General features: G+C 32.1%; 2 protein-coding genes across 2 annotated transcripts; both read left to right on the top strand.

Annotated features, from left to right (window-relative positions):
• Nucleotides 1-1,366: 1,366 nt before the first annotated feature.
• On the top strand, nt 1,367-4,758 carry LOC140175153 (protein ALP1-like). The gene is made up of 5 exons (XM_072202085.1): nt 1,367-1,407; nt 1,798-1,898; nt 4,018-4,100; nt 4,200-4,395; nt 4,520-4,758. The coding sequence occupies exons 1-5, from the start codon at nt 1,367-1,369 to the stop codon at nt 4,756-4,758; spliced, it is 660 nt and encodes a 219-aa protein (XP_072058186.1).
• Nucleotides 4,759-5,165: 407 nt separating this feature from the next.
• Nucleotides 5,166-5,640, top strand: LOC114924450 (L10-interacting MYB domain-containing protein-like). Its single transcript, XM_029289032.1, has 2 exons — nt 5,166-5,444; nt 5,578-5,640. The coding sequence occupies exons 1-2, from the start codon at nt 5,166-5,168 to the stop codon at nt 5,638-5,640; spliced, it is 342 nt and encodes a 113-aa protein (XP_029144865.1).
• Nucleotides 5,641-11,886: the final 6,246 nt, after the last annotated feature.

Raw genomic sequence — 11,886 nt, 5'->3', positions numbered from 1 at the left:
AATTGTTGTGTAATTTGTTTTACTGTTGTATTCTGTTGTTATAAGCTCATTATCCACATGGATCTCAAGATCACATCCGATTTGAAGATGCACAACCCACCCCCACACACACCACTTTCATGAATTATTACTTTCGCACACAATCTCTTGTTTTATTCGTGTCTGAATTTCTTACATTTTAATATAAAATATTATGTGACTAACACTTGTTTTTTTATTTTTATTTGAATTGCTATTAACTACTACTTTATTTCTTTATACTAAGGAACTGTTAGGATATAGGAAAGAAAATGGAAGGAAAAAAATAAGCGGAAAAAAATAAAAAGAAAGAAAATGGAAAGAAAAGTAGATTTATTTGTGTGTTGTTTGGATGAAGAGAAAATGGATAGAAAGAAAATAAAGAAAAAATTTTCTTTTGTTTGGGTGGAAAGAAAAGTAGAAAGAGAAAAAATTATAATGGTATAAAATTACATTAATATCCTTAAGTATTTTGCTTTCTTTATTAATCAAAGGATAAATTTATAATTTCACTAATTTTTGTCCATTTTCTTTCTATTTTCATCTCATCTATGTAGAAATTTTTTCTCATAAGATTCATATCATATTTTTTCCACTCAATTTTTACTCCCCATCCAAACAACAAAAAAGTCACTTTTTACTTTTTTTTATTTTTTTCTCATTTTCTATAAATTTAAACACTCCTTGAAAACATTGATGCCCTTGTTTTCTGGAAAAAAATTTACAGAAAAACTTCTATTGACTAATTTCTCATGTACAAATTGTCAATAAATTATTTTTGGTTTGTAATCGTGATAAGTCGAAGACTCGAAGTCATTGTCTTTTTTTAAATTATTTAAATATGCAATTAATTAATAACAATTATAATTTTATAAGTATAAAAAATATTTTATATATAAATAATATTTTTTTATCAAATCAAATTTTCATAGCATCCATTATGGAAATGGAACTACTAATCCATGACACAGACTCGCAATATTATAAAAGCCTCAATAATTATCAGAGTAAAGTATATTTTTTATTAAATTCTATTTTATCAACTTTGTCTTCTAATAATGTCACGACACCCTCAGTCTCACCTTCACGGCTTCACCCCACCCTTATTCTCATCATCGCCGCCACAACCACCACTGCAAACAACAACATAAGATCCAACAATAGATTTAACAAAAATTTTAGAAAAAGTCTGAGTACCAAATCAGTAACAAGAGAGGACGCGGATCTGCTAGAACTTGGCAAAGGTGGAGGCGGAGCGACGATAAAGAAGACTGTGGTTGAAGTGGTGCTACGGAGGACGGTTGGTGATGACGAAGCAACACCATTTGCAATGGCCAGTTGAACTCTCATGCGACGGCATTGTCAGGGGGACAAAGACGGTGGCGTCAGGTGGGATTCGTTGGTGCGGTGAGGACTGAGGAGTGACATAGTGAAAGTAAATTAAGTTCAAAGATATTTTTAAACTTTTATATTTAGTGGCTTACGTAGTGTTTGGTTCAAGAGAATATGGGGGAAAGAAAACATAGAAAAAGAAATAGAGTGGAAAATTAAATTTTTCTCTGTTTGGATCACCAAAGAAAATGAAGAGAAAATGAAAATAGTGGAGTATCGTACAACATAATATTTTCTCTTCTTCTATGAGATGAAAACGGATAAAAAAGAACAAATAAAGACACAATTACGTATTTTCCCTTAGTAAACAGAGAATTAAAATTTTCCATTTTACTTTCTCCCAAATCTAAAAACTTATCTCCTGTTTTCTCTCAAATTTGTGACCAGCACCACCAAAGTCTCATCGTCATCATCTACAACACCACCACGGCATCATCATCGTCATCAGAGGTCCATCGCAACTACATCTCTTCCTACTCAAGACGAAGGTGAGTTTTTCCGTCATTTTCTTTGTTTCTCCTAAATTGCCTTTGAATCGATGCTTTGCTTCTTCAGCTGAAGTTGTAGAGATTTTCTATCCATTTTTTGGATTCTGTAATTATGGATTCTTCTTTAATTTGAGTTAACTTAGATGGATCGTCGTAGAAAGCGGTCATGCAAGCACGTTTTTGTTTTTTTGGAATGCAACTCTTCTGTTTTTTTTTTTGAGTTGGTTCATTATTTTTTACGTGTGTGAGAGAGGTCTATGTTAGGTTTAATTCATGCTGCAACTGATTTTGGGTGTAAAAATAAATTCCCCCAATGATGTGAAATATGGCGAATTGGTTATGGTTGTATACAATGCTGCAGTGGTTGTTCCATGATTGAACTAATTTATTATTGAATTAATTGATGATACATACTAATGATTACTTGAGATGATGTTGGACTATTTGCTATATATGACGAAATAAGTTGATGATAATATATGTGAATTATTTGAGTGATTTGTGGTTGGATGGCTATGTTGAGTAATGCAGAAATTTTTTATTTCATACGAGTATGCCTAAATATGAAAGTGACCAAAAATAGTAATTTATTAATTCTGAGTATTTGGAGTTGATTTAATATTTTCAACAAGTCACAATAGGTAAAATAAAGTTAAAATGCAAGATTAGAGCGAGTAAAATGTTATGAATCAAATTTTGTCCTCTCAAAATCCGAAGTTACATGTTGCAGTAATAAAACTGGGAGTAATCTAGCCACTCAAAACGAGTAAAATTATTTTTCTATGAAACCTTCAGATGTCTAGATTGTTTTTCTAAAATTTCAGAATTTTTTTATGTGTTGTTTAGGAGATATGATTTTTAGAAAATGGATATTTTCTGCAAAAATAATTCTGTCCGAATTCTGGAGCAGCAACTTCAAAACCACATATTTCAAGACTCTGAAACTCTTTTGAGGTTCAATCAAAGAGGGCTAAAATATTAGGATGTGTAGTATTTTATGTCCAAATTTCAGGGCAATTTGAGTTTTGTAGAGAAAGGTGTGCCTTTTGGAAGAAGGGTTGTTCACTGTTATGATAGCACCCTTTTCTTAAAATAAAACAATATTTGAAGAGGTATAACTTTTTTTAGAGACATGAAAATGCTCAAGGACTAAAAATACATAAAATATTGGTAAGTGTAGTTCAACCACACTAAAATTCAGGAGAATTCAACCAAATATGAATTTTATATGATTTTTTTAAATTGGTTACTGCTTGCTGTTTTTTTGAAATGTACTAAATTAGTAGCTGATTTTCAAAAAATCATATGAAATTAAATTCATAGAACACAGTTGCGAAATGAAAGGCAAAGTAAACTTTAGGATTCCTATTTGAAATAAATAATAATATATTTGGATTTTCTTTTTTCCCTTTATTTTATATGTATAATACATTAGGTACATGTATAATATGTTATACCTCTTATATTTGCATATATGTGTAATAATATATTAGGTATATATATAATATGTTATATCCTTTTTGTCACTTTTTGAGTGCTTTTATTATTGATATGTCCACTCTAAATATTATATTTTTATAGATGGACACTGAAAATTTTGAAGATAGAACGAACGTCATACATGAATCAGACATTCAAGTAAATCAAATCACTTCTATTGACCAATATCATCCTGAACCAATACAAAACTTAACTCGTGTTAGCGAAGAGTTAGAAAAGAGACAACATATCTGTGTCACATCTATTTCATGTGTTACCACGCATGCATTTTATACTTTGGAATTATTGTCACAATTTAGGCCTAGGCAAATTAATGACGACAACTTGAAAAGAGAAATTAGGCGTACTCAGCTATTGACACGATTATTAAAATCTGAAAAATGCCAATATGTTATACGTATGGGCTCTGAAGTATTTAGGCAGTTGTGTCAAAAACTAAGAAGAACTGGTAGAGTAAAGGATTCAACTCGCTCTACGGTTGAAGAGCAAGTAGCTAAATTCCTATATATTATAGGGTACAATGTGCAAACTAGAACCATATTTTTCTTCTTTCATCGCTCAGGGGAGATAATTAGTTGTCACTTTCACAACATCCTACATGCTATTATTCTATTGTTAGAGGGAGACTTCTTCAAGCAACCGTCTGGTGAGGATGTTCCTTATGAAATATTTCATAATAGTCGATTCTATCCATTTTTCAAGGTACTAAATCTTTTAATTTACTTACTGAATTTTATGTAACTGTCAACGAAATAATTATAAAACTGTTATGTTAATATGTCAACATACTTTCTGAAAAAGGACTGCATTGGAGCCATAGATGGTACTCATAGTCGTGTGAAGGTACCAACGGTGGAAGCCCCTTGTTTTTGCGAAAGAAAAGATCACCCCACACAAAATGTGTTAGCTGCCTGCGAGTTTGATATGAAATTCACTTATGTGTTATCTAGTTGGGAAGGAACTGCCTCTGACTCGAGAATTTTGAAAGATGCTCTAAGTAGAGAATATTCACTTTGAATCCCCGAAGGTATGTGATAGTGTAATTTATAAAATTGTCTACATAAATTCAAATTTATAGACACAATATGTTATACTTTAATTTGTGTATGCAACTATTGTAGGAAAATTTTATCTAGGCGATGCAGGATTTATGCTAAAGCCTGGGATACTTACACCATATAGAGGTGTTCGATATCACCTAAAAGAGTATTCAGTACGTAAACCCCAAAATCCGAAAGAACAATTCAACCACCACCATTCTTCATTACGAAATGTTATTGAAGGATGTTTCGGAGTTCTAAAAAAAAGATTCTCAATTATAGCTGGTGACACTAAACCTTATTATTCATTGAAACTATGAGAGATATTTTTTTGGCATGTTATATACTACATAACTTTTTGATGGATGTCGATGTTGATCAATCTATAATTGATGCGGTTGACCGAGAATCGCTACAAGAACGCAACATAGATAGGTCACAATCAAATCAACAACGTGATGAGGAATATAGACATGTAGCATTGCTACGAGATAATATTGCTGTTGAAATGTGGAATGTGTATCAAACTTTATGAGTGATTATATGTTTCATATATATATATATATATATATATATATATATATATATATATATATATTACAGTCAGAATTGTTTAATTAGATTTTTTTTAAGGGATTTGTTTATAGGTTATATAATGCCAAATAAAGGAAATAAAACAACATAAGCTAATCAACCTTCTAAAGACAACTTAAGATGGTCTGATGAGATGGATGAAGTTCTACTGAATGCATTAATAGAAGAAGTATTGAAAGGTAATAGACACGATGGCTCATGGACAACTAAAGCATATGATAATATTGTGAAGACTTTGAGCATAGAAATAGGCCCGCACATAACGAAGAACTACATCAAGAATAAAATGAAGACATTGAAAGATTATTTTACTAAGGCATATGACTTATTTCATCATTTAAGTGGATTTGCATGGAATCATGTTACGAGAAAGTTTAAAACTAAAGAAGAAGTGTGGCAAGACTTTATTAAGGTATCTTATATTTTTTATTATTTATATGTATGACCAAGTTAGTCACAAAATAATTTTAACATTTTTTTATGCTGGAGAAACCAAATGTAGAAAAATGGAAAAAATGTAAATTAAGCATTATGATGTTCTGAAGGAGTTGTTTAGAACTGATAGAGCTATTGGTAAAGGGGTTGCTACTTCACGAGAAAGAATTTAACAACTTGATAGATATCCCATTGACTTGAATGGCTCGTTTGAAAACATTGAATTTTCTAACAAAATGTTAATATGGGACATGATACCCCAACGTTTTTTGCTAATTTAGATTCACCAAGTGCTCCTCATAGTCAGCTAAATCAATTAGGTGGGACTTCAACGTCAAGAGGAACAAAGTGTAAGTCTCCTATGATGAATGATTTTTTGGAGGCACAATATGAGAAAGTTGCTTTGGAAATTACTACCACGGCCAATGCTGTGAAAGAGGGTAGTTATCTATCTAGCAAGTTACATGACGTGGCTCAGAGGCAGGTTGAATCAATTGAGAGACAAGCTTCTGTGACTGAGAGACAAGTTTCGGTTGCCAAAAAATAAGTCTCATTAATTGAAAGACAAGTTGCAATTGTTGAATCAGATATATGGGATATGTTGATTGAATTGGGTCTAGTAGGTTCATATCGGATGCAATGTTATCAATTTTTATGTGAAAATGAATAGAAAAAGCGCCAAATTTTTGGGATTCCACCTGAGATGTGATTGGATGCTCTTTTTCATTTCATGACAGCTGCTGGTGTTCACTTAGAAGATATGGTACTTTCAAAAAATATTCACCATTACAAGTTTAACTTTTATACGCACTTAATTTCTAGTTAATTTGAGGTTATTGCTTTTAATAATTGATTATGTGTTTCTTATTGTCATATAGTATGGGTATATCTTTGTGTATTTGAAGAAGATGTCATTTTGTTTTATTTATGTTAACACATGCTTGGGAATCACTTCATGTATATGTACTTTGGGATTGTTTGGTTGTTTGAATAGAAAGATATTGATAAAATAGATTATCATTATCAACTCTAATCTTTGGGTTAATTTGTCTCTATTGTATATGCTCGTGCAGGAATCATAATACTTGAAGATGTCTGCAACTAATGAGTACATTGATTAGGACAAGTAGAAATTGATCACGTGTTAGTATATTTAACTCGAAAAAACTTTATTTTTTTGAAGTAGATGGGTATAGATGGCTCAAGCTATGTAGAATTATTTTTTTGGAAGTAGGCGTATGCTGATTACTCTGACCATGAAGAATTATCCTTTTGGAAAGTGTTGTGTGGTGATAAAATAGTACTCTCTTCGAGTCCTGGTCGTTGTTACTTTTTTGTCGTTTTGTTATATGTTTATAAAAATTGTATATGATTTTTTGTCGCACGTGGTAAGAAAGAAATGCTAGCCATATTTGATAATATTTTATTTTGTAAATACAATTTATTGAAACTTTTTCTTAAATATGATTAAGGAGATTACTGATGTAAAGTATGAGTAGTTTTTATTATTCTTTTAGGAAATTATTTATTTGTATATATTTAAAAAGAATGATATATATTTTTATTTGTGACATTAAAAGACAACAGAAAATGATAAATTCAAAAAATATTATTGTTAATAAAGATAACATGTTAAAATTTTGAAATGTAATTGAAATTTTTTTTATTAGAAAAATAATTTAAATACATTGGTATAATATAATTTATATATAATGTAGGAAAGGGTATTAAGGTAATTTCACTTGGTTATGATTTTCTCTCTTCTTACTTTTCCTTCCATTCAAACAAAAAAAAAAAATTCCTCCTATTTTCTTTCCATCCATTTTCTCTTCATCCAAACAACATAAAAAATAAATAATTTTTCCTTTCATTTTCTTTCCTTCTATTTTCTTTCCTCTCATTTTCCATCTTCCATCCAAACAAAATATTAGTGCTTAACTCCTAGTTTCATCCTAAAGTTTTTATATTTTTACGGATAATCTTTTATTTCGTTTTATTTTAACTTTTTAAATTAATTTTTTAAAAAAAAAGAATAAAATAAAATATTTAAAATAAAAATAAAATATTCTAAACATTAAATATTTTAATAAAAATATTATATGAAAACTAAATTAAACAATATAAATATATGTATTATTTAATTTATTTTTAATATGTATTTTATATTTTAAGATGTATTATATAAATGATTAAGTTTTTATACATATCTAACATAATTAATACTTTAAAGAGAAAAAGATAGATAAGTCCTTAATCTTTTGTTCCGCAGATATTTAAGTTCTCGACGATTTGAAAATACATTCAAGTTTCTGACATTTTCAAAATCTGTCAGATCCAACGAAAAAACCAAACGTGACTCCCGTTGTACTGAACTAGTTGATATGGATGCACACATAAGAAGGTTTTTAAAATGAGACAAATTACATGCAAGGATCGATGTGTCTAAATTTTAAAGAGGTCATAAACTTAAATGTATTTTTAAATCCTCATAGGTTTAAATGTTTACAGACCAAAAAGTTAGAGATCCATTTGTCATTTTCTCTATTTTAAATATTAAAAATAAAATTAAAACTAAACCAAAACAATAAAAATTAAAATAGTTCAATTAATTGAAAAGATAAAAAATATATTTTTTTCAAATATTGTTTTTTGGTATTATAATAGGACTATTAGCCCTATCTAGTTTGTTTCAATTAATAAAGCAATTTTCATGACTCATTTTTTGTTTTTTTTTTGTGGGCGTAATGCCCCTTAGTTTTCCTCTCGTGTTTTTTTATCATGAAAAAAATATGGGCTATTAAGATCGTTTTAGGTTTTGGTCTGAAATGATTGATTTAGTGAAAACTAAAGTGAAGCCCAACCATAGTTGTATAAAACTTGTAGGCTCTCTCACTTTGGGCCTTATTTAATTTGTCATCTAGAACTTGAATTAATGGACCCGAAAATCTTTCGACGTTGAGCACGTATCACAAAGTCAATTCTTCTTAATTGATTTGATTCAGGTTAAAAACACAGAAAGAGTAGTGATTAAGATTATTTAATCGCTTTGTGAGTGAAATGGTTGAATTCCCGAGAACTTTCCCTCTAACCTTTGCAAATGAATTGAATTACTTATAAGTTATAACTAATGTAATAAACTAATAATACTATTTTAATTTGTAAAGAAATCAGCTAGAAAGAAGCTAACCTGATTAAGTTCTACAGCACAGCACCATCTGAGAGTGCTAACCTGATCAACTAATGAAATTTGAAATTTGGTTTGTTTGCCAGTGGCTGTGAAGACGAAAGGACATATGATATTTTTGTCCATAGCATCCCCCCAATGGGGCCACACAGAGGTGAAAATGTGAAATGTACAGTGGATTTATGGCCCCATCACTCCAAACTTTGTTCTTTCAATTAAAATAAGCCTCCCATGTGAATTTTTGGCCTTATCACAGATCTTATTACATGAATATACGTCAAGTCAAAACACAAGACGTTTATGAATTGAGATAACATATAATTTATAGATTAGAAAAGGTCATCTAGTTTCTAATCTGTAGAACCATTTAAAATAATAATAATAATAATAATAATAATAATAATAATTACCACTTTTGTGGTTGTCCACGGTATCCTCTAGTCCGACAGGTCAAAGACTAATCCGTTGTGGATCTGAATTTCATTTAAGAACCTGCCGTTGGCCAATAGGTTGCTGCATACACAAGACAAGATTCAAACCTCCGACACTTATTTAAGCAGACGAGTGAACTAACTACTCGACAAATTCATGTTGGTTAATAATTACCACCTTTATTATGCAAAAATTTACCACATTTTAGAGTACGGCCCACTGCATGTTACTAGCTTGGGAGTTAAATCAGTTGGGGAATAGGAAGAGGACATGATCAAGCATGCCTGACAGGTGACAGCTAATGTTTCTTGTCTTGTTCTGCTTGTTGTTCCACACCCAATGTTATCTTAACAAAGTGGCTTCATTCATTGGTATTATTGGACTTACGTGTTATGTGCATCCAATCCTCTCAACTTATCCTAATACTTCTTCTACCCATCATTATCAAGCATTTTACATAATCTTGCAATATGGATCCTCTATATATTGATATTATTTTAAAAATAATGGTTAGTCCTGTTCAGTATTCAAAGACACTGCTCTACAATCAACAATAATATTGGCCTGTCAAATTTGACTAACATTAAGCAACAAAATCAGCAGTAACATCTCTCTCTATCTGAATTTCTCGGCTTCTTCCTATTCAGTTCAATTCAGGGTCCTGTTGCTTTGGTTTGTTGTGAAATGGACTAACCTTACCGTGTGATGGAGTCATGAGTGATCAAAATCCATTACACTCTCTTTTTGGCTCAGATAGAAGCAAACATTGTTTTCAACAACCCCCAAGTAAGAATAGATGTACATGAAGTAGTAGTAGATGAGCCAGAAAGGGAAAAACATGTTCACTTAATCTCTATTCTAAATTTGTACTACCTCGGTTCTTCTTTAAGAGCTTGGCAACAACAAATATGAAGCTTCAGGAAAAGTGAAGAACTGACCCCAGTTTTTCTCATGAAGAATAATAATAATAACTCTAGTTGCTCCATGAAACTGGGCTCATTTCTAAGCCCAGATATGCAAAATCATAGTGAAAGAAGCATTGGGAGCCGAAAGGGATGGAATTCAAAGAGAGTAGTGTTGAATCAAACAAGCAGAATCAGAAGGCATTCTGGTTTGACATCATTCAACAGTGGAAGAAGAATGGTGCACGAATTTGTGATCCGTACAACTAACCAGCAAGTGCACTGGTCGTCCAAGTAATACCTTGCGTGAGTAAGGGTCGATCCCACGGAGATTATTGGTTTGAAGCAATCTATGTTTATTTTATTAATCCTAGTCAGGATGCCAATAAGATTAATTGGATTTACTGATAAGAAGTCAAAGTATTTGGAATAAGGAAGTGTTACTTTTTAATGAAGAATATGTTGGAGCTTTGAAGATGCTTTGTCCTCTGAACTTCAACTCTTCCTTGAAATCCTTTTCCCACACGCAAGGTTCCTTCCATGGCAAGCTCTATGTAGGGTGTCACCGTTGTCAATGGCTACTTCACATCCTCTCAGTGAAAACGTTCCTATGCTCTGTCACAGCACGGCTAATCTGTCGGTTCTCAATCAGGTTGGAATAGAATCCATTGATTCTTTTGCGTCTGTCACTAACGCCCAGCCTTCAGGAGTTTGAAGCTCGTCACAGTCATTCAATCCCAGAATCCTACTCGGAATACCACAGACAAGGTTTAGACTTTCCGGATTCTCATGAATGCCGCCATCAATCCGGCTTATACCACGAAGATTCTGATTAAGGAATCTAAGAGATACTCATTCAATCTGATGTAGAACGGAGGTGGTTGTCAGGCACACGTTCATGGATTGAGGAAGGTGATGAGTGTCACGGATCATCACCTTCTTCATAATTAAGCGCGAATGAACATCTTAGATAAGAACAAGCGTGTTTGAATGGGAAACAAAGGAATTGTATTAATTCATCGAGACGCTGCAGAGCTCCTCACCCCCAACAATGGAGTTTAGAGACTCATGCCGTCAAAAAGTATGTAATTCAGATCTGAAAATGTCATAAGGTACAAGATAAGTCTCTAAAAGTTGTTTAAATAGTAAACTAGTAACCTAGGTTTACAGAATATGAGTAAACTAAGATAATTGGTGCAGAATTCCACTTCTGGGGCCCACTTGGTGTGTGCTGGGGCTGAGACTAAAGCTATCCACGAGTTGAGGCATTTCTTGGAGTTGAACTCCAAGTTATAACGTGTTTTGGACGTTCAACTCCGGATCATGACGTTTTTCTGGCGTTTAACTCCAGACAGCAGCATGTACTTGGCGTTCAACGCCAAGTTACGTCGTCTATCTTCCCGCAAAGTATGGACTATTATATATTGCTGGAAAGCCCTGGATGTCTACTTTCCAACGCCGTTGAGAGCGCGCCAATTGGACTCCTGTAGCTCCAAAAAATCCATTTCGAGGGCAGGAAGGTCAGGATCCAACAGCATCAGCAGTCCTTTTTCAGCCTAACTCAGATTTTTGCTCAGCTCCCTCAATTTCAGCCAGAAAATACCTGAAATCACAGAAAAACACACGAACTCATAGTAAAGTCCAGAAATATGATTTTTGCCTAAAAACTAATAATATTCTACTAAAGATTAATTAAAACATACTAAAATCTACATGAAATTACCCCCAAAAAGCGTATAAAAAATATCCGCTCATCACAACACCAAACTTAAACTGTTGCTTGTCCTCAAGCAACTAGACAAATAAAATAGGTTTTAACAGAAATTAAGAAGTAATAATATTTTAGAGTTTTAAATGAAGCTCAGATTCTTATTAGATGAGCGGGGCTTGTAGCTTTTTTG

The sequence above is a fragment of the Arachis hypogaea genome, chromosome 9 (genome assembly GCF_003086295.3).
Source record: "Arachis hypogaea cultivar Tifrunner chromosome 9, arahy.Tifrunner.gnm2.J5K5, whole genome shotgun sequence".
Classification (NCBI taxonomy): Eukaryota; Viridiplantae; Streptophyta; class Magnoliopsida; order Fabales; family Fabaceae; genus Arachis; species Arachis hypogaea.
The sequence above is the reverse complement of the archived record's forward strand: the minus strand, read 5'-3'. Positions and strand labels throughout refer to the sequence as shown.